The sequence below is a fragment of the Verruconis gallopava genome (genome assembly GCF_000836295.1).
Source record: "Verruconis gallopava strain CBS 43764 unplaced genomic scaffold supercont1.10, whole genome shotgun sequence".
In the NCBI taxonomy this organism is placed as follows: domain Eukaryota; kingdom Fungi; phylum Ascomycota; class Dothideomycetes; order Venturiales; family Sympoventuriaceae; genus Verruconis; species Verruconis gallopava.
The window spans coordinates 803377-829746 of record NW_015622146.1 but is presented as its reverse complement, the minus strand read 5'-3'; the positions used below and the strand labels follow the sequence as shown (position 1 = coordinate 829746).

The following is a 26370-nucleotide window of genomic DNA, read 5'->3' as shown; positions in this document are numbered from 1 at the left end:
AGCCTCCGAACTGACAAAGGCTCACTCACAGGCGAAACAACACGATCCATGGCAAACGAGCCAGCTTAATAATAGACAACGCAAACGCCACCTTCTCCCGTCTTCCACCTCAATATCATTTCCACTTCGTGGCTGTTCAACCCTTTGGACCATCATTTGCCGCCATGTCTGATGCGCAGAGCGACGCGGATAAGGTAAATCCAAAGAGCTACAGCCTGATGACTCTGGCAAAGTCTTGCTTACTGTATCAGATCCGCATGCGACGACTTGCAAAACTAGGAGGCGGGACATCAACTTCAAATGCTCAGGCATCGGCTGCGGCATCTCCAATACCTGAACCCTCAACCAGTACATCGTCGGCACTTTCGCCCACCGATTCCCAAGCTCAGCCTTCTAAGATGGATGAAGCTGAGATACCCAAACCTACGGTATCACAGGAAGCAACGCAGAATCCCTTCACACAACTAGGTCTTAAGCCAGAGACACAGGGTAGTGGCTCGGGTATACGGATACACACATCAGCGGCTCGCCCGTCGACACCGGATGTGGGCACACGAACAAGACAGACAGGCCAAATTACCATTGAACAATGGACTGATCGAATCCTGAGCAGCGTCTTTCGTGTCACTTTGAATGCCGAGCAGACGAAGGACCGCGAAGGACATACGCTCAAATTCCTTGAAGAGACGAAACGGGATCTTGAAGAGGAAGGCAAGCCGCTTCTGTTGGGCATCGATCAGCTTGACTCGGCGCTTTTGGAGGCTGGTAGGTCTCCACCGGAAGGAAAGTCGCCGTCATGCTATTTTCTCGCTTGTTGGAAGCGCCTCCAAAAAGTGATTAGGCAATCAAGGACTGCAGATGCGACGCGACAGCAAATTCTTCAAACGGCGAAGTTCACATGCTTTAGCAACTGCATATGGGCAGCAACAGATCCCGCTATGTATGAAAAACCGGATCACGAGCGAAGCCCCCTGGCGGATGCCATGCTTGCAGACCCGGATTGTGACGCTGGTATCGATCACGATTTCTATCATGAGACCATTTCTAGATTGGATGACGACGATGACTCAGCAGCTCAAGCACTCATCAGCGCAATTGAACAGCTTAGCAAAGACCTCGCCACAATGTCCATGAACGATCACTTCAAGCCTCATGTCTCTGCCCTTAGAGTATTTTCTCGCTATCCAAAACTTGTCGACTTACTCACACAGTCGCCATCATTCCTTCCGAGAGATTTGCCACCTGAAAAGATTGAGACTGACACGTTACTTGGCCCGTATTTTGGCTTGTCTCCGCTACAGGGAGAGGTGGCTGTCAACTATTTCATGGGCGCGCAAGCGGGTAATGAGTCGTATATTCGCACATCCCAGAATGCTCTCCAATTGACGTTACGCGCTCATCAAGAAGAGCTGTTTGATATCACCAACTGTATCATCAAGTCATCAAAAGCACCACGTGAGAGGCTGCTTGACTGGTTTGCGATGATCGTAAACAAGAATCACAAGCGTCGAGCTATTCATGTTGACGAAAATACGGTTTCTAGCGATGGCTTTATGATCAATGTTACCGCAATCCTGGATCGGTTGTGCGAGCCATTTATGGACACTACGTACGCTAAGGTTGATAGGATAGATGCCAACTACTTTCGGCGCTCGCCACGGGTCGCCATTGACGATGAGACGAAAATTAACGCAGACCAAAAAACTTCAAGCGCATTCTGGGCAGACCCTGCCGTTGGCGAGAATAATTTTATCTCGGAGATCTTCTTCCTAACCGTTGCAGCCCATCATTATGGAACCGAGGCGGCTAACACAAAGCTTAGCCAGCTCAAGCGCGAGATCAAGCATCTCGAGGGCCAAATCGCTCGCTTCGAAGCTGAACGCTCGAAATTTAGCCAAAACCCTCATCAGCAGCGGATCTTCGAAACTGCCCTAAAGAAGTACAAGGACCAGCTTGAGAAAGGGAAAAGTATCATCCACGCCGTGCAGGGTGTGCTACTAGATGAGATAGCTCAGCAGCGAAGCATGCAACTCATGCGCTATGTGATTGTGTGGATTATGCGTATCGTCTCTCCTAATACCACGTATCCAAAGGAAGAGATTACACTGCCGTTGCCAGAGGCACAACCGGACGTGTTTCGCTGTCTACCGGAGTATTTTGTCGAAGATATCGTTGATAACTTCAAATTTGTTACCATGAACATACCTTGGATTATCATGTCAACACAACTCGATGAGCTGCTCACAATGTGCATTACGTTCCTACGCTCATCCGAATACATCAAAAATCCAGGTCTCAAGTCTGGGCTCGTCCAGATCCTGTACTTTGGCGTTCTGCCTTTGGGTCGCAAGAAGACGGGTCTGTTGGGTGATCTCTTGAATGAATCAAAGTTTGCACTCAAACATTTACTGCACGCGCTTATGAAATTTTACATCGAAGCCGAGAGCACGGGCACACATACTCAGTTCTACGACAAATTCAACATTCGCTACGAGATATTTCAGGTAATCCGTTGCATATGGACGAATCCGGTTTACCGCAACAACTTGGATCAAGAATCCAAGGTAAATCCTGAGTTTTTCGTTCGCTTCGTTAATCTCACCTTAAATGATGTGACTTTCCTACTGGACGAGAGTTTTGGTGCGTTTAGGCAGATTCACACCTTGCAAGAGGAACTCAAAGAGCCGAACGCAGCGTTTCTCGATGCAGAGGAAAAGAAGAAAAAAGAAGAGCTCTTGGACGAAAATCAACGCAAAGCCAAGTCCTGGATGCAGCTCACCAATGAAACTATCTCGATGCTACGTTTGTTTACAGAGGCTTTGGCTGATGCATTTACGACCCAGGAAATTGTCCAGCGCTTAGCGGATATGCTGGACTATAATTTGAACAGTATGGCAGGTGAAAAACAGAAGGACCTGAAGGTTGACAATCCTGCACAGTATGGATTTAAGCCTTTGGAACTCCTCAATGACCTGGTTTCTGTGTACCTGAACTTGAAAGACAAGCCTAATTTTCTACTAGCTGTTGCGCGTGACGAACGCTCATACAACTACTCCGTCTTCAAGCACGCCGCGGACATTCTCAGCCGGAGCTCTCTTAAGTCTCCCGCTGAATTAGCATCGTACATGAAACTCCTCAACGATATCGAGTCCACCAAGGAAGCAATGGAGCAGGAAGATGAGTGGCTAGGCGAAATTCCAGACGAATTCTTGGATCCCCTCATGTTCACGCTAATGGAAGATCCCGTCATATTACCTGTTTCAAAAGCCGTCATAGACCGGAGCACGATACGTCAGCATTTGCTGTCCGATCCACATGATCCTTTTAACCGGACGCCGCTTCGAATCGAGGATGTGATTGAGGCAACAGAGGTAAAGGAGCGAATCGCTGCATTCAGAGCAGAGGCCAGAGAGAAGGCCAAAAAAGCCATTGAAGAGAAGAAAGCAGAAGAGAGAGTGGATGCTGAATCAGACAGGAAAGTCTCTGAACAAAGTCAGGGTAGTCTTGTCGAGTCGAACGTGGCTTCTGTTGCTCATGGTGCAGGTAATAGCAAGAGAAAAGCTGATGATGAAGGGGAACGTCAGGTGGAGGATCTCTCAATTGATCGAATGGATACGACAGAGTAAAATTTGGTGTGGCATTTGCTTATTAGATGATTCAGATGGAATTAAATGAGATGTAGAAGCTTCTTGCACGGTTCTTAGATAGTATTGTTGCATAAGTATGTGGCGTTGAAGTTTTATGGACCGGCACATGTCCTGATGTGCCGTCAACGTACGGCTAAGTTCAGGTTTACGAACCCATTTTCATTAGCAATACATTAAAGGTGAATGATCGATGATTGTCATGGTTCGTATAGCCAGGTAGTGTGAATACAATACCGTGCAGTGCTAAGGACAACCTAATTTTAACTCGTCTATGTCTATTTGAAATCAACTCAAAATATTGTGCTGTACAAACTTTCCATGACTTTCAACCCGAAACAACCTAAAGTAAAAGAAATTAGGGATATGGTGTTGAATATACCTAGCCCATACCTTGATTTCGCACTAATCAAGCTTCATAGGCTGTTGCAATGCAAATAATGGCTTCGGCTTGCCCCATGTAGTGCATGGTAAGAATTTCCAGGCGCGATTATGCTTGCGTGCGAACCAGAAGTCGACCAAGTAGTAAAGAACCCAGGGAAACCCTATCCCGCCGGATCTACCGTTTTCGTATGTCGAGTCAAATGAGCGAAAGAGCATAGGCAATTGCACATACTAGCTAGCGTTAGCATTGATCACGTTGAAGGAGCCTATCTCGCTCAGATTACCGAATCACAAGTCTTTAGCACATAGCCGTGGGTGTCATCCCAGATTTGTCTCAGTGTCTTGTCGTCATACTTTTCGAGACCAATCAATGTGTGAATCTCATCAGCAAGATGAGTTTTCAATAATGTGCCGAAGCTGTCGATGATCTCTTGCAGCCTTTGTCCATTGTACTCCTCGACGCCTGTTGTAGACGCATACTTTCCAAGTGCTTCGAGCCCGGGCTCGAAAAGATGATGTTGCTCAATATTACCTTCCATAAGGCCTTTTACACCAATCGCATCTTCAATCTTTGGAAAGAAGCACTCCTCTTCGGTTACGTGATGGTGTTCAAGTTCGTCGTGCCAATGTTTCACGTAAGCAAGAAAGTCTTGGATATCATCTGATGTGCTGACATATGGTGCTTGGTTATAAATTGAGTTTAGAAGCCTCAAGATGCAATTGTGTAGGTGGGTCATCTGTTGCGCTATAAAATGTGCACCATGTGCTTTTCCTGGAGATAAGTCTTTGTCACCAAATGGAGTGGGTATAAGAGCATAAGGAGCGTCGGCCCAAGGTTCTTGCGCGGGAAGAGGCATGTTCAAAATACCGTTTTCTAAATCAGAGAACCTTAAGAGCAGAAGACTATGAATGAAGGAATGCAGTTATATTGTGATCTGAAAATTGTAGGCTCGAAATCAGGCCGTTCTTATACGTTAAAGTCGCATATTCATGACGCATTCTCAAGGCTTGAGTCGCATATGCAATGAACACCTTGGCTGTCTAATTCGAGATGAATTACATCCAGGCTAGGCAGTTATACGCTGCCGCACTCATGTTATAAGATATTCTAGCCGAAGTCTGGAAGCCAAGGATCTCGAAACGAAAAATATTTATACGTTCAAGTCTTGGCTATCAAAGATGGTTGGTCCATGGAACGAGGAATACGAGGCCAACCGACGAAGACGACCGTGCAACATGTAAATAGTTCGAGATTCCTTCTGGATAAACAGCAAGCCATCTGTTTTCCTGCAGACTTTGTCATCAAAGAATTCACGCGGTGCAAAACAAGAACAAATTAAATGCTTCTTGAAAATGCTACATAACTTGGCTCCCAAATACAGTATCCGCGATTGTGGCCCATGCCTAACTAGGCAATGTCAGCACCGGATTTAGCCACGCTAAAGCCTTAAAGGCAAGTCCAACTCCTCTTCTTTTCAGCTATTTCATCCATGAAAAGCGTAAGTCCACCCGAACTTGTTCAAATGTTCATGAGCTTTTGACAAAAAATTGCGAAATACAAGCAACGTCCTGAAGGATCTGCATTCTCTGGGTCATGTACATGGTTTACGAAGTTTCTGATCATAAAAGCACTCGCTTCGAGAGACGCAACTTGACGGTGACGAAAAGCATGTTTTAAGGCCAGAGAGCTGGCAAAAAAATCCTTACTTGGCAAGAAATAGGGCTTCGAAACTTTGATAAGATAGCTAGCCCTGCGTATTTGCGACTAAAGGCTGAAGAAAGATCCGGAAAATATTGATTCACTACGACCTTGAATCTCCTATTTAGAAATTGCGTTTTGCTTTGCGACGGGCCGTTTGCCTTGACACAATTCAGAATAGATCATAGCATGTATCAGATCAATCTTCTCCAAAAAACAAAAAATAGACAAAATTAAATTGATGATACAGAATCGCCTTGGTCACGCTGCAAGGCCGTCGGACTCAGGTGGTCCGTCGTAGACTATAAGTCGTTAGTTTCAGTGTAATTTCTTTTTGCGGGATGCCAAACCTTTTCGTGCATATGCGAAATACCAAACACCAGCGATAGCCATAAAACCGACAAGCACGACTGAAGCATAGTTCATTGTTACTTCAGTCACAGGTAAAGCAGTTGGCATGCTGAACAGAACAACCTCAAAGGCAATCCAAAGAAGAGCAACGACGTTGACAATAGGCCCTACGATTTTGGGCATCCTCCACTTTGCTGTCGAAACGTCCTTGCGACCAGTGAACAGTGAAATGCCAATGGGAATCGCATAAGACACAGCTAATGCCTGTACACCCACAGAAACAAATGCTGTGAAGGCCGAAGTGCTGCCAAGGTTAATAAGGCCGAGGAGCATTTGAACGATAGTAGTGAGAATGATCGCATTGACAGGTACTCCGAGGGTGGTGTTAACCTGAGAAAATATCTTCGCGCCTGGGATCGCATCGTCACGAGCGAAGGCCCAGGTGCAACGAGAAGCCGCCGTTGTAATGCTTATGGAGCAAAATAGAGTAATGACCAGGACAAGAAACGTGAGGCCTAAGCCACCGCCCGGCGATCCCATTACAACGTGGAATATGTACGGGAGTGCCTGACCTGCTGGTGCCGCGATAATATCCTCTAGAGGTGGTAGAGTAAAGCAAATTGGGAGGATAAAAAAGATTCCAAAAAAGCCACCAACTGGGACGCAAAGACTTATGGCTGTCGGAACCTTCGTAGCAGGATGATCGCACTCCTCGGCCATAGAAGATATCATGCCTATGGCCGAAAAGGTGTAGGCTGCAGGAAGTAGACCAATGAAGAAAGTGAAACCACCCCATCCTGAAAATGACTGGTCATAATGCCCTAGTGCATATCCCGCACTATGTCGACCTGCCTCGGCTTTGACCGACAGAGCAATAAGAATGACGAAGATGGAAAGGGCCGTGAAGCCAGCACAAATCGTGTCCACTTGCGGCAAAAATTTGTTACCGAACATGCAAATGATCATGGTGAGAAGCGTCACTGCATAGAACATGAGCAGAAGATGCCATGCCTTAGCAACGTAATCCTCATGGTACATCGAAATGGTCGCGGAGATGAGCGAGGCGAAACCGAAATTGACGGAAAGCGTTATAGTCCAGTTTCCAACGAGCCAGACCCAACCGGTTATGAAAGACATAACAACTTTGGACGTCTTTGCGATTTGAAAGGACCAGTAATATGGTCCAGCACTGGTTGGGTATTTGCTGGCAAGTTCTCCCAAAGATAAGGCAATGCATTCATTCAAAACCAAGACCACTACGGTTGGTGCGGTTAGCCCGTGTTTCCTCCGCAAGCATGTAAGTTGTGCAACTCACCAAGCCAGCCCACAAAGATGGACAAGGGTCCTCCACCATATATCGCGCTGATCAGAGGCCCACCCTCACCATAAGGAATAGCAGCAATGGCTAGAGATTGAAAGAGCAAGGTCAGCATAGAGCGGTTGCGATGGAGCTCCTGCTTGTAGCCCAAGATCTCAATGGTGTGTGCGTCCTCCTCTAAGCCAACCGGCAGGACTTGACCTTTTTCCGCTGACATGATGGATGATGGCTGCTCCCTGCCAGCATCTTTCTCCGTCGATACTGCAGCCATGGATCGATACAGGGAGAACGACGAGGGCCAGAAGGTTATGCAAGCAACTGGAAGAAGATACTAGCAGTATGAAAGCTTATATTAGAGCACGCCGCCGCTGAAGAAGAAGAGCCCCCAGGGACGCTGTCTCAGTTTTGATATGGGTCTTATCCGGGCTGAAAAGCCTCGGCCATGCTGTTATCGAGTTCTTAAGACGACTGAGCCTTAGTCAAGGCCAAAGCTTATCATTGGAGCGCATGGGCATAATTCCTTTTGCCTATCAATTTCGGGGGGAACGTGCATTCAAACGGCTGGGGATAGCAATGGCGATACGCAGAGAGCAGGCAGAATGATCCGTCAACGCGGATAGCAGGACTTGATTGCTCGATGTGGCTAGCGGCAAAGATAGCGAATTCCAGAGCTGCGTCTCTGATTGGCCGGACCCTTTCTGCGGTCCTGCTACGACTCAATGTCGCCTGAGGCGTCAACCGGACCTCGAAAGCCACACGTTCGTCGAAAGAAAAGAGCTGCAGGTACGTTTGAAAACCATTGCCTCTCGTCGCCGGGTTGTACAGCGTTGGACGATACAGTCGAGGTTGTCTTCCGCGAACATCGTGATTACGAGCGTGTAGATGCAGACGCCGCGCGTGGTCGAGTTCACCCAGCCGAGCTTGCCTCTAGCTTAGGCCCTCGCGCGTTGTTTTCGTCGTCAGCGCTAGATATCATGATAGCAATGCCGTCAACAACATCATAGTCTTGGGGTCGATCATTATCATGAACGATTCCAGCCGCGGCAGCAGGGTGCTTCGCGCTATACTTAGGCGAGAAATTGCCTGATGCAGCGAAACATTCCAACTGATGTGCTCCTCCCCCGCATTTCTCGACTTCGCGACTATCCCGATGAAGACTGGACAAGTTCCACTCCGCACGTTATCTGAAAGCTTGTTTCTTGCTTCTACACGCTTGGGTTGGCTAACAGAATATGACATGTCTCGTGTACTTTGCATCACGATATGGACAGATCCACTTACGGTACGTCAAGGAATTCGCATTGAGACCATACCTTTCCCAGCCCTCTTTGGTGACACAGCCTTGATCTAATCGTATGACCACTGCTCGTGAACAACGTACGCATTCTGGCTTCTCCCAAGAGAGTTCACCTCGTAAAGGAAAGCTTCTTATACGAGAAAATGACCAAGAATATATTGTCTTACGTGTGTCAGTCATGAGCCTAATGTGTAGATAGCTAATGGCACATTTGTCAAGTCTTTTTGGCACTGTATCATGTACTTCAATCAGAATAGGGCTTTGTTTGCCAAGAATCTAGCACCAAGAACCGAGATAAGAGACAGACCGTTTCCATTTGTCATCAAGCCAAATTCAAACCTTGTGTCCCTCCTCGCCGGGCTCTACGAGGGTGTCTTTTGTCCCGTAGTTATTTCTCATCTTTCATCAATTGTCTTACTAGAAGAATTGCTCTTGATTTAACTTGCTCGATAGTTCCGTTGCCATCCAGTATGTAGACATCATGCTCATTAGGGGATGGCATTTCTAACTCATCGACTTGTCTTCTTACCACACCCGCTGTGATATAATGTCCTTTCCTTGTCGCAATACGGTCCCTCAAAATCTGTTCAGCTGCATTAAGTAGCACGAAGTGTACCTGGACGTGTTTGTTATCAACTCCAGCTACGCGGAGAACATCCCGGTATTTACGCTTCAGTGTACTGCAGTCGACAATGACAGTCGAGCACTCGATCGCCAGCTTCTCAAGTGCCGCCTCGCGAACAGCAATGAGCCAATCCCACTTGTCTGTGTCACATAACGGAAGGCCAAGGATCAATTTTTCATTGTTGGCTTTTGAATGGTACTGCTATCAAATTAGCATTGATACAATGTACGGTAGCTAAAACTCTCGCGCACGTCATCACTTTCCACGAAAGGGAATCCATATTCTTGGAACAGTGCTTTGGCTATAGTAGTCTTGCCGCATCCAGCTGGTCCGCATATGACGAAAATGTTCTTAGCTTTGTCTCGAGCAGCGGTTTCTGGAAGCAGCAGAGTAGATGGTGGTACTTGTTCGTATGTCAACATCCTGCGACGACTGGTTCTGATCATTTATTGAATAGCAGCGTTGTTTCTGCCATGGTCCCGAGAGTAACAGATTCATTAAATGAACGTTTGAGTCGACTTATTTTAAGGTTATTGTGTAGCGAGTAAGGCTTGCAACCCGAATTTCTATGTGCTTTGCAAAGCATCCGTCAAGGTAGAGAAGCCGGCAAATTGATTTTGTCATCCGCGAATATCGGATCGAATGTTCGGAATGTAGCGAGTTACAAATCTCGGAAAGGATTCTTGGCACTCGGAAAGAACTAGTTTCCACCATCGAGCTCATGGCTCGGTATGAACAGATGACTCGGGTTCCACGGCAATTCCAGTGATGGCCGCATTGCTACGGAATTGTGTCTGTATCAATAGCCATGGTAGATCTCACACCGCGAAAAGCTTTTGGCATCTCCAGACTATTTATACACATCCAATTTTTGCCCTCAATGAGCACAAGGCAGATCTGTAACCAGCACCCGTTGCTGGATCATGTCCATAAAGGCAATAAATTGTGGCAATGTGGCCATTCTACTGAGCATTGAGAATAGCTTTGCTAAGCTCTTAGTGGCAAGAACGCGACAAAATGTCAACCTTGAACTCTCTGTGTTCACAGCAGAACGCTCACATTGGTGTGTCCAAGCACAACCTCCACATTCCGAACTCCCAATCTAGAGAACTTAGATCGTTTTAGTTCTCCGCAGTTGCCCCACATCGTGACTTTTGCCATGGTAACTTACACACGAAGTGCACGACACTTAGTGAAGCGATCATGAAATTCGCATCAATCCGCAGCATAAGAAACACGAGTGTGCTATCCTGTTGTCAGCATGCGACAGAGTTCATCTAATCTTGTGAGCAATCTGGTTCAGACGCCTTCGGAGCTGCAGCCAAAAAGAGCAAAACGAGCTCGACTCTCATTAGCGTGTAATCAATGCCGGTGTGTATCGAGCTTCTATATTTTTGAGATACTTCAGCTAATCGGAGTGTTGTAGGAAACGAAAAGTTAGATGCGATGCGGAGATGCCGCAGTGTAGGAACTGCAAAATTCGAGGACATGAGTGCATTACTACCGATCCGCGGAATCCAGATTTGGTCGTCTATCGCAAGGCTCCCAAGAGTAGCGAAAAGACTCAGATGAGCGAGGTAGCTCCGATGGAGGATACGCCTGAGCAATCGAGCCCAGAGCCATCTTCGTTTCCTACTGTTGAAAATTCTCTTCGTTCCCAGGATCAAATCCCAAGTCGAGTAAGATCTTCGTCCACAGGTTTGGCACACAGCGAATCTGCACATGTGTCTACTCATCACGAGCTTTCGAGATCCCGAGACCAGGAATTGATTCCCACCGTCTTTCATGATGACCACCATAGCCCATTGGCATTATACGGTGACGCATCGAGACATCGACAGAAGCTCATGGGCCGTAGCAGTTTGCGGAGCCTCGTTATGGTATTAGATCTTTGTCTCAATCGTTTAGGTCTACCTTCTGTTGAACCAGCCTTTGGGCATGGTATGTATTATGTTGAGGAGCTTCATTTACCTCTGAGTTGCCACTTGCCAGACCTTCCTCCTCCATCATTGTTTGAGACGTTCTTAAGAGCCTATAAAGAGCGAATACATCCTTTATTCCCCTTGGTAGACATCGCACATATCGAAGACGAATCAAAACGCCTAAGATCAGAGAGCGAGGAATGCTGGACACCAGCAAGTGGACCGACAAGAATTCAAGATAGTCTTAGGACATCTGAAATCCCAATCCTTGCATGTATCTACGGAATTATTAGCATTGGTGCCGATGAAGCTGCTGGGCAGATTACCGAAACTGGCACAGTGTTTCTCAATGCGGCCTTCAGCTTTTATGCACATTTGGTAGGAACCCCCTATCTTACCTCAGTTCAGGCCTTATTGCTACTCACAATTGCATTGCGTGGCCGCAACAAGGAAGGACAAGGGTTCCAGACATTGGGTCAAGCTATTCGCATAGCTCATAGCATTGGAATACATCGCAACATTGCCAAATTAGATCCACGCCCGCACAATCAACCCAGCCTTCGAGATCAATTGCACGCAAGGGTGTGGTGGACATGTTTCGCTCTTGAGAAGATCTTCGAGCTTGAGACTGCTCGTCCAACAGCAATTCGGAGAAGTGACTCTGACCAAATCATCCCATCTACTTCAAATTGTGCTGAATTTCCCTATTTCGCACATTTTGTTTCTCTTGCAATGGTTCTGGGGCAAATTTCAGACGCTCTTTATCGAGCCAAGCGCAGTCAAGAAAGTACGTCTAATGTCGGACTTATGCGTAGCCTCACTTAATCAATACTTATGCGGGGTACAGGTGCTGTTCAACTACTTCAAAGCATTGCCAGGCTAGATGCATCACTTTCTAATTGGTGTTCGTCCGTGCCAGAGCACATGCGTCCGCTCGGACATTTCTTTGGCGATGAAGCAGAACTCCCGCTAGCGACATTTTTATCTTTGCAATACAATCAAGCCGTCATCACGTTGCACCGAACAGCTTTAGCCGTCCAACAACTTCAATATGACACAGAACTTGACAAGATAAAAGCTAGCACAAATGCTGCTTCATGGCAGCGCGTCAAAAGAGGGGCTTCTTTATGCGTTCAATCCGCTCGAGCAATTATCAAGCTTGATGCAGAATTGGCCGACGCGCAGATCACGTCAAGGTTATTTACAGTTACACAGTCCTTACTTGCTAGTGTTGTGCTTGCCCTTCACATTGTCCGCCAGCCTACATCTCGAATGGTGAATAGTGATCTTGAGTTACTGTCAAACGAGACCCTCTACGCAGAAGAGCAATACCGCTCTTGTGGACAAGATGAAAATTTTATCAAAGTTTGTTCCACGTTGAGAAAATCCATGCTGGAATTCGTGCAGCTTCACAAAAGCATTCAGGACGCCCCGTTACCAAGAACTAGCACGGAACGGCAACCGCCAACGCCAAGCAGTTCGACCTTCCCATCTACAAATCCATCAGAAACATCTTGGAGTCTTCATTCCGGTGTTCACGCTGGTTTTCGGACGGGGGATCCTTTGCAAGATGTCGCTTTAGAAGATTTTTGGTCAACCATGGACCCGGATTTGACGATCGACGATTATTTTGGTCAGGATATTGGTATCTAATAATGAGGGAGCATTCCTTTGATTCCTTTGCACTAGTATTGTTGGAAATATTTTGTCCCTTCAATTTGGGCGTGACAAAATGACATGCGGCCGAACGGGGGGAACATCCAGAAGGGGAGATGCCTTGATCTTGAATTTTGACTATTGGCTAGAAGCCTGTTGAAACTGGAATGTCTTAGAATCATGTCTTGCAAATTTAATGTAATATGGTAACACGTATGTTCAACATGCTGTAGTTAGCAGAGTAAATGCCTTCGTTTTACGGTTGTAGCCAAAGTCATTTATGGAACCAATAAGGATTAAATATTTTGGCGCTCAAATTAGGCCAACTGCAGTTCTCAATTTACGTCAACCTCTCTTGAGCTGATTGAGAGGCTTCGCAAGCCAAGTCCTTCGTTAAGAAGTTTGTTTTGCCTAAGCCAATGTTTTGCTCCAGTGTATTTGCAATTATAGTCCATGAATTCTGCTGGATTCCTAAAATGCATGAGAAAGGAGAGCGGTTCATTTTAATCATGAACTTACATTTTAATTTTAACATCGTCCTTCGCAGTAGCAGGCTGTGCTGACTGCCGACTGTAGCTCTGAATCGTTTCTGCACGAGCATGGCGAGCAGTCCAGATTGTCTTAATCCTTTCCGTTACTTGCTCATATGAGGGTTTCTCTGAAATATCGCTAAAAAACGCTCCCAGTGCTTCCGCGTCCTCGATGGCTTGGCTTGCTCCTTGACCTTGGGTTGGTAGCATTGCATGTGCAGCATCTCCTATCAGTATGACACGACCCCGAAACCACGTCTCAAGCGGCTCAATATCTCGAAGTTGCCAAAGTCCAATGTCGCTGCAATGGCGAAATGGCGCTTTTGCCCAAGAAGGGAACTTTTCAAAATCTCTTAGAACGGCATCCAAGTCAGCACGGGAGGTCCACGAGTTGTTGGTATCTTCGCTTGTTCTTTCTGTCTCAAATAAGTATGAATGTTTAAAAGATTGTGTTATGATGCTCACCGTCAGGGACAAGAGCTACAACGCTGTATACAGCACCGTTTCGTGCGGGCCCCATTATCAGGCGGCGATCGTAAGCCATAATCATAGTTGTAACTGATGACCTGGGGTTAACTATATCGCAAAACTCTTTTTCGCAGTCCTCAAGATCCGAAGTTTGAACCATGACTCGATATGCTTCACTAATTAGCTAATGGCCACGAGCTCCGTTCACTTCTAATTCTGTCACATACCACACAGCCCAGTTGGCTTAGCAGGCACAACGCGTCCGACGACATGCTCCCGCAAGACGCTCTTTCTGTGAATGTAAATCAATTGACAGCCTTGTCAAGGACCAAACGACTTACATTCCATCTGCACCAACAACAAGATCTGCCATTATAGAGGATCCATCTTCTAGATAAACTGTTCCACTTTCTGAATCACACCTTACTACACGTGAAGCGACTCTAATTTCTGCTCCAGGGCTGTCATTGCTCATGGTTGTTGCAGCAACTTTCAATGCCTCATGCAAATCCTGGCGATGATAAACCATTCGATCAGCTCCGTAGCTTGACGTGTGCAATGGAATTGATCGTTGAAGTTTTCCATCTGTTCCAAATATCTGGAAACCTTCGTCGCGCATCCCAATTTTGGCCACAACGTTTCTCAACGCCCATGTTTGTTCAACTATTTTTGAAGCATTCGGTTGAAGCGAGAGTGTAGCGCCGATCTCTTTGTTCAGGCGCGATTGCTCTAACACAAGGATTTGTCGATTCCGTCCGCGAAGGGCTATAGCTGATGCCAGGCCAGCTATTCCCCCTCCGACTATCACAATTTTGAAAACGGATGACTCGTCAATCATTGCTGAGCGTATCAAATCTGGGCGAAAATTGGTCGTGCTGTATCACGAAAGCATAGCAATAGATAGAGACATGCGACAGTAATAATATGCAAAACTATGATTTAATTGTAGCGAAACATCATACGTATGGAGCCGTTTGTTCCGAGATGGATTCATTCGGTACCTAGTAAGTGCTTTGAGCCACACTCGGGTCGGGGAAGATCAAAGATGGGGTTCGGTTCAATCCGATCTCGTCTGTGGTCTTTCCGAAGGCACAACGAGCATGACTCGGATGATGCCGTGCTTACTCTAGGATCCATGTTTATTCTAGGTATTCTTTGTTACTACTTAATTCTGATGAGAATGGCCCTGCTTAAGTGAACTCACTTGGTTCTAACTCCTATTCAACTTCCACAAATTCAAGACGTCTTAACGCTGCAAAACCATGGCCACCATCACTGAAACTGCCGTGACTCCATCCCCGATCATTCCCGTTGTCCCTGGACAACAGAGAATCAAAATTGATGGAACTGATCCAGTTTACGGAGACTGGCGCGATGATTTGATTCGCGATGGATATGCGGTTATCAAAGGAGCAATCCCAAAAGATCGTGCCGAGAAATACGCAGACAAGATGTATTCTCTTCTCGAGTCCTTGTACGTAACACTCGTATAGTCATTTGGCCTCTTCACAATTAGTGGAAGCTCATTTGTTCGAAAGCGAACATAATTTCATGTTTATATACAAACATAATTACTGACTAATAACGATATAGCAACCTTGGCTATGATCGAAACGATCCTTCCACGGTCCATCCCGACAAACTCCCAGTCATCACCGAAAAAGGCATGCTTTTTAACTATGCAGCATGCCACGAAGACTTTGTTTGGGCTGTTCGAAGTGAGCCAGGCATCATCAGCGCCTTTGAAAAGGCTTATGGAACCGAGGATTTGATTGTTTCCTTTGATGCCATAAACTACGGTTTCGCAAATCGAACTCATCTGCCGGAGAACAAACCATGGCCACACCAAGATCAAGATCCCGATAAGCCAGGGTTTAGATGTCTACAGGGTCTTGTGAATTTGCACGATAATGGACCTGATGATGGAGGTCTTATTGTTTGCAAGAACGCTCACCTCCTGAGCGAGCAGTTTCATGAAGAAATGAAGCATGAAAAGAGAATCCCACAATGGACTCCTGAGTGGTACGGCTACACCGAAGCTGGTCTAAAATGGCTGAAAGATCATGGTTGCGACTGGCACAAGGTCTGTGGCGAGGCTGGAGATCTCATCGTGTGGGATTCAAGAACGCCACATTACAATGTCCCGACAAAGACTAATGTCGATCGGCTTGCCATTTATACTTGCTACATGCCTGTCGCGGATGCCACTCAGGAGGACTTGATTCGGAAAAAGAAGGCGTTTGAAGAGAGGGTGGGCACAACGCACTGGCCAAATGCCATGAATGTCGGATGGAATATTGCCAAGCGGAACGGAGTGCCAGATAAAATTCAACGAAGCAGGCCACTGAATGAACCTGTGCTGAGCGAGAGAGCTTTCAAATTAACAGGGATTCCATATATTAAGACCTAGTGAGGACTTCGGATTATCGGTTATATAAAACAATGTACATTCACTTAGCCCGTCTGTCTTTGTTTATCATCATCATTTTCATAATTATTATCAATAGCAACTAGAACTAGTTACTCCAATTCAAGACTTCCGAAAGCAATGCTGTAACCCATGAAAATCACGCCGCCCTTTCTTTGGTCAAAAAGGGAATTTTTGCACGGTTGGAAAATTCACAACATGTTGAGGAGCAGCGATTCAGGCAAGTTCTGTCATGAAATACAGAAAAAAAATCAATACGGAATTTTGACAGTGATTGTAATTTCATGAGAATTGGTGGATTTGCGCGAACTTCGCATCTCCACAGAGATCCGAAATACGCATCACGAGAAGATTTTCGGATGCATGATTCGGTCTCGGATATAATCCGAGCAATCATCATTGGTCGATGCCAAAGTAAACATCTCCGCATACTCTTCTACATCTGCCCCAGATTCTTTCTCCACGAAAAGTTTCCTATGCCCACATGCCGAACCGAATGCCTACTGATTAAGGGCTCAGATGTAAAGCGCGGGCTAACATCCTACATATAGGACCATGCATCTTCTAGGTGGTACGGCCATCACATCCCAGATTGCCTTGCAGAGACGCCGGAGTATATACAATGGAGGCCAAAGTTCCGTCGCCGACCATCGATAAGCTCGAGGATTGCAACAGCGTTACCAAACACGAGGATCAAAATCTCAATGAGCGCACCACCGGCGACGTTCTACTGGTGACGAAAACAAATCATGTTCGAAGAATTCCAGTGCCTACCAACGACCCAAATGATCCTCTGAATTTCAACAAGTGGCGCAAATTGGGGATTGTGGTGACATGTTGCTGGTTCTGTATGTCGGATAGAGCCACGTAGCAGGCCTTAGATACTAACATAAGCAATGCAGCCATCTTCTCCATCCTTTCTCTTTCTGGCACAGGTACATTCATGAACACTCTGTACGAAATGTACGGCGCACATCATTCAGCGGAGCAGATCACTGGGCTGAGCACCTATCCTACCATGGTCATGGCATTTGGTATGTCGTTTCTCACTGATACCTGCGCTGCAGTCATCATGACTCGTTACTTATGTGATGATCAGGCTGCCTAGGTTTGCTCCCGTTGTCATTTGTACTTGGCCGTCGTCCAGTGTTCCTTCTGGCTGTTTCGATAGCCTTTATCTGCAATCTCACGGCTGGTGGAAGCAAAGACTTCAGAGGACATTTCATAAGCCGCATTTTCGTTGGGCTTGCAACAGGCGCCACAGAGTCGATCTTGCCGCTGATCCTGTCCGACATCACCTTCTTGAACGAGCGCAGTTTCTTCTTCGGACTGTACTGGTCCGTTCAAAACGGTGTCAGCTCCGGAATCTTGATCGGTCTTTCTTATCTGGTCGCCGCAACGTCATGGAGGTGGTACTACTGGCTCTTTGGCATCACCCTCGGCGTGTCGGCACTCATGGTCGTCTTTCTCCTGCCGGAGACCAAATTTTTCAGGTCTCCTACATCTCTCGACGGCCAGGTCGTGTACACGGACGAATTTGGCACTACGCACATCGTTTCGGACGAAGAGGCTAGAGAACGATGGGGCAATGTTCAGGAGCACGTTACCGTCACCACTGAGAAGCGTACTTTTATCCAGGAGCTGAAGCCCTGGAGCGACGTCACCCCGAATGGAATTCAAATCTTGGCTTCCGCATACATGAAGATTCTCCAGGCTTTAACCTCCCCCGGCGTGATCTTCGCTCTAATGTGCGCGTCCATCTCCCTCGGTATCGGAATAGGAATCACCCTGGTCTACAGCACCATTCTCGTCGAGGCATATCACTGGTCTGCCTCTTCTGTGGGTCTTTTCAACGCCGGTGTGATCCCTGCCAGTCTCCTTGCAATGTTTTACGCCGGGTTTTGCGCAGATAAAATCAACTTGTGGCTGGCTCGCCGCAACAACGGCATCCATAGGCCCGAGCATCACTTGGTGCACTTGATTGTGCCTTGCCTGACAGGAGTCTGCGGTATTGTCGTCATTGCCGTTTGTGCATCTCACCCGGAGAAGTACAGTGCATGGGGCCTGGTCTTTGGCTGGGCGATTTATCAATTCAGCTTCACGTGCATTCTGATCACGAGTACTACATTTGCGGCTGAGGTGATTCCACAGGTAAAACCACACGAACAATGTAAATTGAGTACGGAGAATGCTGACAATGCATTAAAGAATCCAGGTGCGGCGATCGTCGCTGTGATTGGAGGGAAAAACATTGTTTCTTTCAGCGCTAGCTACGGCATCGTCCCTATGGTCTCGAAGTACTCCTACATGAAAGCTTTCATGATTTTAATGGGAATCTTCATCGCCATTTTCGCCCTTGGCGTGCCAGTCTTCTTCCTGAATCACAAGGTACGATGCAGTGATTATACATTTATAGAAGTTTTGTACGCTAATGACCTAACAGTGGAGGAAAACGATTTCTCATCGTCGATGACAGGCATGTACGGCACATAGTTTGGTTAATGTAAATAATTCGTAAAGTTCTTCGAATTAAATTAAAAAAAAAAAGAGTAATTTACATTTAGTCTGGCATTGCTTTCGCACTAGCTATTGAAGCCAACTGAGTTTCTCTGCAATCATTTCAATTCATCTTGATTGAAGATGTACTCTCTTTGTCAACGACACCAACGTATACTCCGGCGGTGTATGCATCAGTGTCGTCGACTTTGTGATGCACGAGACCCGGAGCACCGAAGGACCAGAGAACCTCTGTCGAGACCATCAAGGTGATAATGGTGGCGTAGGAAACATCTTGAGCTGGAAAGAAGACCCCTTTTTCCGCGTGGATAGGATCCGAACTCCCGCTGAAGCCCATCGTCTCGAGACCTCGAAAAACTTTTTGGTGCAGGGGAGTCAACGGCTCCATGGCGTCGCTTCTGTGCATAATGCTCCGAGCGCACTTGATAAACTCTACATCTTCACTTGGAGAAGACGTTAATCTTGGCACCATCATGTGATCAAGATACAATTCTTCGCCTTCCTTGTGTGCGGACTGTTGTTTCCCCCAGGAGTGATTGGTCATGATGGCTCGCAGGTTGTCGGGAACAGGTCGCCATCGCTTCGAAGGCACGCTCTCGCGTTTAGATACGCTATATATGAACGAATAGTCCCCTTTGCGTTCACACAGCGTCATGAAAAGTTCGCACGGATTTTCGATCCCGTAAGAGCTCGCCTGGGAATCGCTGATGACTCCGATCATGGCGTAGAAGTGGTCCTCTGGTCTCTCTTGGGTCCGCTGCTCCATGTTCGACATGATCGCCAGTGCCGAATGATTTTGGTGCCCGCCCATGCAGTATTCGGCCAACAAATCCTCCAGCAAGGACAGTCGCGGATAGGGCCGTACTAAGTCAATGTACGCCTCGCTGTCCGCAAGCAGCGTCTTGGTGTATCCTATGGCGTTTAGAAAGTCCATCGCACCAATCACCAGATCTGTAGCGCCTTCATAGGTGAATGACAGGAGCTTTGCATTCGCTGCTTCTTGATAGGTCCATGCCCTTGAAACCCAAGCATCCTCCTCCAAAGCGTCCAAGTACTGAAAGCAGATATGATCTTGCGTAGCAGTGCATTCCAAGGCTGGTTTCGTCTGTGTTGAAAGAACGGTGATCACTTCTGCAGCAGTGGCATAGATCAATCCCATGCTCTCGAGGACGTACTGCCGCTGAGGAGATTCTTGAGGCACGCAGAATGCATCGATCCAGAAGTTCTTGCACGACGGGCGCAGCTTCGAGACCACCGTTAATGCGGGTATCGTGCGCGTCGAGATTTTCAGCTTGTTTCGGAAAGGGCTTGCTTCTTTCGCCGAACCCCAAGAATAAGAGATGCAGATGAATGGCTCGAAATCCTCTCCGCTGACAGCCACATCTTGAGCGGTCAGTTTCCAGTACTGGTCAGCGATCTCCACGGCGTCGGAACACGAGCTGTCCGCTCGTGTCATGAAGTGGAGCAACATTTGGGAGCGCAATGAGAGCCTAGGCGGCTAGGAGACCGATGGCCAGGCTAACTTCTGTGCCCTTTAAGCAATTGTTGACATCAGCTTATCATCTTGTTCTCGTTCTTCTGCCATTAAAGTAAGTGGTAGGCTTGCTACAAATGCTAGATCTAGCCACAAAATCGTTTCATGCCCCGCAACAAAGCTTGAGCTCCGTAGTCGGGCGCGTGCATGTCTCCAAAAAAGTCCGTAGATTCCATTCCTGGTGAGCTCCTTCGAGATGTCTTCAAAATAACTGAATGACTTGCAAAAAGCGATTACATGAGGCCGTGAAGCTGAAGGTTTCAAGTGGTCGATTTCTGATCGGCTAGCTGTTTCACGGACGGACCTGTTTTGCGCGAAGCCTTCACAAGTACACGAAAAAAATGCCTTCGACACTTCTTGATATTCAGCTTTTCGCAAACATCCAAGACAGAGTTGCAATTGTGACTGGGGCAGCTGGTGGTATAGGGGCGGAGACAGTACGCTTGCTACATGCGAATGGTGCAAAGGTGGTTCTGGTCGATCTTCCCGTCTCTAGAAGTGCTGCTCAAAATATCATTTCCGAGCTCTCGGATCCAAGACGTGCCCACTTCATTCCAGGAAACATCGCCAATTGGAATGAGATGAAATCAGGTTTCAAGGCCGCCATCGAGCGTTTCGGAAGGCTGGATGTCGTTATTGCCAACGCTGGCGTCATGGAGAGCACGCCGTTTTACCAGTTTGAAGTGGACGAGGCTGGAGACTTGAAGGAGCCAATCGAATCGTACAGCGTAATTGACACCAATCTCAAAGGCACTATGAATAGTAAGTAAGAGAAAATCCATTTCACCTCCACTAAAGATACTCACAAATGAATGTTAGCGTTGAGATTGGCCATCTTCCATATGAGTAAGAACTCGATAGATCCAGTCACAAAATCAAGAGGATCGATTCTTCTGGTCGCTTCGACAAGCGGCTACTTTGGTGGCACCGCAGTTGTTTCATATATCTCATCAAAACATGGTGTAATCGGCTTGCTGAGATCCTCACAAAAATTTGCGAGCGAGCATAATATACGAGTGAATGCCGTCGCCCCGTTTGTCACACCGACATTCATAACCAGTGGTTATTCAGAGAAGTGGAAGGCGATGGGCCTTCCAGCGAATACCACCAGTGACGTAGCAAAGGCGATTGTAAAAACTGCCGGCGACGAGACCTTAAGAGGATGCTGCTATCTCGTTGCAGGACAAAAGATGTAAGAAAAGGGCGCTTCAAGCCGAGCAATCTCTCGCTAATATAAGTTCAGGGTCGAGATTGAGAAGGCTCTCGATACGCTTACGTCTCAATGGATTGGTGAGGAGATGTTGTCCGTGTTAGTAGAAGGTGGTAAGTTCTTTGATGAACTGGGCGGCTACCCGCTTCCGCCCTCAAGGTCATAGCATCGAGCGTGGCTATGCGCGAAGGACAAATTCTCGTGCCAAGAGCTTCAACACACGTGTTAGAGCGGCAGCACAATCATCGCTACAACGTGATCTAGCCCCTAACCTGGTATCCAACGAGAGCGCTTTGTAATGAACGAGCTAGCTCTAAATCCACCGCTGCGGTAGGGCTGTGTATAGCTGCGTACTCAAGCAATTCGATTATTTCTTCCCACCATTGCATCCAACCAGGTGGCAACGTGTCCCGGAGGCGATGATCTGACGAAGTTGCGAAACAGTACATTGTGACAAGCTGGCCAAACAATTGGCTTACCCATCCAAATTTGATCAACATGCAGCTTTTCATCATCTTGCATGCGCCGGAAACCATGGGCCAATGCATAGCCGCGACCCATGTGGCATGGCAAGCTTCTAGATCGTGAGTTGTAAGCTTACTGGGGTTGTGCAAGGCTTTGTACAGATACGGTCGCCCCAGGTGAAAGTGGATGACCTTGTGTCGACTGCGGAGGAGGGCCTCGGCAAGAGCATGCCCAGGGTCCAAAGACCTTTCTGGCATCGGCTCGTCGCCAAACTGCAGAGCTGCAGGCAGGCTAGCCTTCCACTGCGCGATCTGATGAAGAAGCTCCGACTGTATTCGCGGAGAGGGCAGGTCGCCGCGGTCATCGTAAAAATAGTGGGAGTTGGCAATGCGCGTTAACATGATGCGATTTGCCGCTTGTGCCAGAAAATGATAGTGGAAAAATGCATCATCGTTGTCTTCGGAATCAGGACTCTTGAAAGGCTTGAACTTTGGCAGGGGCACCGACGCCTCAAAATCAGCAAGACCACTTTTGGGAACTCCAAGTTCTTGAACCAAGATTGTCTCGTACATCAGACAACACCAGAAAACGCGAGATTCCATGTCGCCTTTCCAAGTGTCAAAGTCGATGGGATCCGAACAAGTCAACGTCATCAGAGAGCATGACGCAGCACGTACCAGCATGAGATATGAATCAATGGGACGGAGGATCTGGGTATAGTAGAAGGCGCAAAGCAAGTACACCTGGCAATTGTCGAGATTGTTGGATCCGGTACGGAATCCCATCCGTTTCCGCGCTTCATTGAAGAAGCTCAGTCCCGGATACATTTCACCCAAGATCGCAGGGTACCAATCTGGAGCACAGAAGCATTCGTCGCCCCGCGAGGCCTTTCCAAGAGGGTAGTTGCCTTCGCGGTGCCCTTCGACGGCCAGACAGCCCAGAGCAAGAACCAGAAGCACGATAGTAGACTCAATGGAATAGTCAAAGTTGGCGTCCAATGCAGCACCTAGTGTAGAGGAGAAGAAATGACGTCTGTCGAGAACAGGATAGAGCCCATTGAAGGTCGAGAAGAATGCGTCCGTCAAGCTTCGCACGATCCGGAACGGCAGGTTGTTGAGCCAGTCCTGGGCAGAGATGTCGGTGAACAGGGCGGTCTCGCTGGGCAAGGGACTGCGGCAGCGCTCAAGCTCGACAGCATAGTTCTTGGGCAACTCGCGGATCCTGTTCACGAAGTCGGCGGGAAGGGCCTTGAGAACGGCGGGCCAGTGAATGACTCCATGTTGACTGAACGATATCTTGTGATACGAAGCGTGCAAGGGAAGAGACAGCGCATTGGACTCGGGATCAGGCTCGCCGGTTGCCGTCGTTGGGGCCGTGGCGACGGCGAGATCTGGGACGTCGGATGCATTTGCAGACGACGGCTGAGGCGCCTTGGCCGCCAGGTCGGTCACAGCGCGCGTCAGATGCTCGATCTTCGATTCCAGCCGGCGTATGGAGTTGATTGCTATCTGCAAGGACTGATCCTTCTTGGTCAAGCGGCGCTCCGCGTAAATGCAATCGATCCCTGCGCGGCTGCAGGCGCCGCATTTTGGCAAGCCCTCATCGCATCGAGCCTTCTTCTGCCGGCACGATTCGCAAGCCTACGCGTTCCCGTCAGCTGCACACAAGGTTTTCTATTCGAACAGTGCGTCGCTTTCTCACTTGGACGGCAATGGATTCCCTGACCCGAGACTTGACTGGGTCTGCATCGACAACCTGATCGATATCACGCTTTGGCATTTCACCATTCTCGCTCGACCCGTTCCCAAGCGTCCAAGCAAAACGTTGGGTCGCACGCAATCGCTTCGCGAATGACCAATTCCAAACTTTGGACGAGCTTTTCGTACGGGGCGTGCTCTCATTTCCGGTGAGCGTGACGGAATGTTCGCGCTGGTTTGTCCCATGACGTCGGCTGCGACTCCCCACTGGCAAGACTGCGCTTGTGTTGTTGTTCGAGCTCTGACGAGAAAAAAAAAAGATTCAGACAGACGGACGCGTCATCTCTCGTTCTGTATTTCTCGGGACATACGGAATCGTATCAAGCATCACTTGGCTCGTCCGTACCGCGAACAAAGCACTTCTAGACCGCTCCCCACCATGCATAACTGAGTTTGTAGCTAAACTGAGAACTAGCTTGTCATGGTAACGTCAGACACCCCACATTCGTACAATTTCACGTCAACTCCACAACATCCTGCTTCTCAGCTCTTTGGACGATGTGTATTCAAGTTTGAATGGAATTTGTTTGTTTTCGGCTTTCTCTGTCACAGCGATGATCCGTTTCTTGCTTACATTGCCTGCTAATTACCTAGCGCTGCTTGACTCTGTGATCGACTTTTGGGAGTACAAACTTGATCACTTCGCGATATGGGTGCGCAGGCGTCGGATGAAACGATGACGACCTTGTGCGGGCAATGTGTCAGGCACCTGCGGGCTTATTGAGTCAACTCCAAGCGCTCCGCAACGCTCGAGAAAAGTTCGGCATCAGCAAACTAGCCTGCGTCTAATGGCGCATTCTTTTCGAGGATCCGAGGAGCGATTCGGGACATGATCAGGTTATGATTAATTGGGCCAAGCCATTTCATAGCTGCACTCGCCGAAACGCCGCCCTTCATCAGCTGAAACGCCGACTTGCCCAACACGACTCTGGTATGAAGCGTGCGTCGCCTGACACTCAGCCTACCGATGATGGATGATGAGAGGCCAATAGCAATCTTTTTTGTGATTTTCGGCATGAGGGATGTGGATAGAAACTTTTTGGAACTTCCAACGGGTAGTCGTGAGACAGACGGACCGAACGGCTGGAGGATATACGTATATTTATGGCTTGGAGGGGTTAATGCACTGGACTGTCCGCAGAGCAAGCAATCAATTAATCCCAAAAAAAGGACCCCTGGTTTGCTCACGCGAGCGAGGAATTGGACTGAGCATCAAGACAAGGGTAGAGGCTCAGGGCTAAAGCTCGGATGGCGGACGAAAGAGGATTGTGGTGGGAGAAGTTCAGATCACATCCAATGTCCAACCACTTCCGTCTTTCGGCACAGGCAAGGAAAGAAGTGCTCTGTCATGTGTAGGTCGGCCAGCGGGGTTTCGCTGGCGATGCACAGCGGCACAGATGGGCATTGTGGCAAATTTAAAGGGCGCCGAACATGGACCTGATTGTCAAGTGCTCTTTTGTAAATGGGTTTCAATCTAATGAGGATGTTTGCTGTGTCCAGGTGGACCTGGGGGGTTCGGGCTCATTTAGATGGCCAAAGGCAAGTAGCGAAACAGGACTTGGAGGAAGACACGAGGGCACAAGGCAAACAAGGCTGTATATAGAGCTGCACCGTGAGTAGGCGGAGGATATGACGACGAGCAGATTGAAAATACACGTTGAGCGATATGTATCTTGTTCTTGTCAACGCTAGGGTGGAGGTGAGGGCCAGGTTGGGCGGTGGTGGCAACAACTAGGTACTCTTCGGCTCGCACGTCTGCAGTGAAGGACAGTGCAGTAGTGCAAAGGAGAAGGCCGGGGATGTCAGATGGGGGCTCATCTTCGCGCTCCGACAGTCGAACTCTCCGAAGGCAGCACTGAGCCGGGGGCTGGACAGGCCGTTGAGCGGACTGGCTGGCTGTGGGCACGAAGCGGCTCCATGCAGGGGCGGAAACCGTTCAGTGAACTTTAGCGAAAGGATGCTTCCGTGCTCTGCAGGCTGGTGCGTCGCGTGCGTTTTGCGCTGCCGTAACATAGCTTGGAGCCTACGACGCGTCTCCGAACTGGCGCACAGGGAAACATCGCGGACAACGTTGTCTTGGACTGCCGTCCTCTTGACGAACGGAGGGGGGAGAAAGAAAAAAGAACAAGACCCATGAGCGACTAGCAAGCATCCGGTCGCTGGCGTCTGCGTACACTGCGAAAAAGCAGCGGGCCGGAAGGCGGGAGCAGGGAACAAGGCGCGGAAGAGACGAAGAGGGAACCGAGGAGAGAGGAGAGAGAGAGAGAGAGAAGAGCAGGAGCGGGAGAGGGCGCAGAGAGAGAGCAGAGCGTGTAGAGATACGGGGATGCCGGCGCCAGCAGCGTCCACCGTGAGAATCAGGACCATCATTTGCTCATTCAGTCCAGCAGACGGGCAACACCAGCGATGAACTGGAGTGGGCGCAGTGCAACTGGGACTCGCTTGAGCGAGGCGGAGGAAGGAACAGTGGGTTCGTCGACCGATGAGCCTGAGCCGGCGATGCTGGCGCTGACGCCGGCGCTGATGCTGGCCCCGTCCCTGGCTCGGTCGCTGGCACTGGCGCTG

At 48.3% G+C, this 26370-nt stretch overlaps 10 protein-coding genes across 10 annotated transcripts; 6 read left to right on the top strand and 4 right to left on the bottom strand.

The window, feature by feature from the left end:
• The first annotated feature begins 22 nt into the window (after nucleotides 1-22).
• On the top strand, nucleotides 23-3912 carry PV09_03940 (uncharacterized protein). Its single transcript, XM_016357210.1, has 2 exons — nucleotides 23-194; nucleotides 252-3912. The coding sequence occupies exons 1-2, from the start codon at nucleotides 165-167 to the stop codon at nucleotides 3624-3626; spliced, it is 3405 nt and encodes a 1134-aa protein (XP_016215299.1). The 5' UTR covers nucleotides 23-164; the 3' UTR covers nucleotides 3627-3912.
• Nucleotides 3913-5776: 1864 nt separating this feature from the next.
• PV09_03939 (uncharacterized protein) lies at nucleotides 5777-7975 on the bottom strand. Its single transcript, XM_016357209.1, has 3 exons — nucleotides 7394-7975; nucleotides 6078-7334; nucleotides 5777-6029 (listed from the first exon to the last, which is right to left on the bottom strand). Exons 1-3 carry the CDS (start codon nucleotides 7665-7667, stop codon nucleotides 5989-5991), a joined length of 1572 nt encoding a protein of 523 aa, XP_016215298.1. The 5' UTR covers nucleotides 7668-7975; the 3' UTR covers nucleotides 5777-5988.
• A 1045-nt stretch (nucleotides 7976-9020) lies between these two features.
• PV09_03938 (uncharacterized protein) lies at nucleotides 9021-9919 on the bottom strand. The gene is made up of 2 exons (XM_016357208.1): nucleotides 9570-9919; nucleotides 9021-9516 (listed from the first exon to the last, which is right to left on the bottom strand). The coding sequence occupies exons 1-2, from the start codon at nucleotides 9762-9764 to the stop codon at nucleotides 9082-9084; spliced, it is 630 nt and encodes a 209-aa protein (XP_016215297.1). The 5' UTR covers nucleotides 9765-9919; the 3' UTR covers nucleotides 9021-9081.
• A 597-nt stretch (nucleotides 9920-10516) lies between these two features.
• On the top strand, nucleotides 10517-13012 carry PV09_03937 (uncharacterized protein). The gene is made up of 3 exons (XM_016357207.1): nucleotides 10517-10689; nucleotides 10745-12027; nucleotides 12088-13012. Exons 1-3 carry the CDS (start codon nucleotides 10580-10582, stop codon nucleotides 12891-12893), a joined length of 2199 nt encoding a protein of 732 aa, XP_016215296.1. The 5' UTR covers nucleotides 10517-10579; the 3' UTR covers nucleotides 12894-13012.
• A 2144-nt stretch (nucleotides 13013-15156) lies between these two features.
• Nucleotides 15157-16304, top strand: PV09_03936 (uncharacterized protein; the record flags this gene model as incomplete). The annotated part of the gene is made up of 2 exons (XM_016357206.1): nucleotides 15157-15368; nucleotides 15488-16304. 2 exons carry the CDS (start codon nucleotides 15157-15159, stop codon nucleotides 16302-16304), a joined length of 1029 nt encoding a protein of 342 aa, XP_016215295.1.
• A 487-nt stretch (nucleotides 16305-16791) lies between these two features.
• PV09_03935 (uncharacterized protein) lies at nucleotides 16792-18831 on the top strand. Its single transcript, XM_016357205.1, has 5 exons — nucleotides 16792-17170; nucleotides 17225-17356; nucleotides 17422-18473; nucleotides 18531-18710; nucleotides 18766-18831. Exons 1-5 carry the CDS (start codon nucleotides 16945-16947, stop codon nucleotides 18793-18795), a joined length of 1620 nt encoding a protein of 539 aa, XP_016215294.1. The 5' UTR covers nucleotides 16792-16944; the 3' UTR covers nucleotides 18796-18831.
• A 111-nt stretch (nucleotides 18832-18942) lies between these two features.
• PV09_03934 (uncharacterized protein) lies at nucleotides 18943-20310 on the bottom strand (the record flags this gene model as incomplete). Its single annotated transcript, XM_016357204.1, has 1 exon — nucleotides 18943-20310. The coding sequence occupies one exon, from the start codon at nucleotides 20308-20310 to the stop codon at nucleotides 18943-18945; it is 1368 nt and encodes a 455-aa protein (XP_016215293.1).
• Nucleotides 20311-20707: 397 nt separating this feature from the next.
• Nucleotides 20708-21994, top strand: PV09_03933 (uncharacterized protein). Its single transcript, XM_016357203.1, has 3 exons — nucleotides 20708-21135; nucleotides 21193-21565; nucleotides 21617-21994. Exons 1-3 carry the CDS (start codon nucleotides 20715-20717, stop codon nucleotides 21747-21749), a joined length of 927 nt encoding a protein of 308 aa, XP_016215292.1. The 5' UTR covers nucleotides 20708-20714; the 3' UTR covers nucleotides 21750-21994.
• Nucleotides 21844-23827, bottom strand: PV09_03932 (uncharacterized protein; the record flags this gene model as incomplete). The annotated part of the gene is made up of 2 exons (XM_016357202.1): nucleotides 21844-23688; nucleotides 23750-23827. 2 exons carry the CDS (start codon nucleotides 23825-23827, stop codon nucleotides 21844-21846), a joined length of 1923 nt encoding a protein of 640 aa, XP_016215291.1.
• An 86-nt stretch (nucleotides 23828-23913) lies between these two features.
• PV09_03931 (uncharacterized protein) lies at nucleotides 23914-25597 on the top strand. The gene has a single exon (XM_016357201.1). The coding sequence runs from the start codon at nucleotides 24773-24775 to the stop codon at nucleotides 25244-25246; it is 474 nt and encodes a 157-aa protein (XP_016215290.1). The 5' UTR covers nucleotides 23914-24772; the 3' UTR covers nucleotides 25247-25597.
• Nucleotides 25598-26370: the final 773 nt, after the last annotated feature.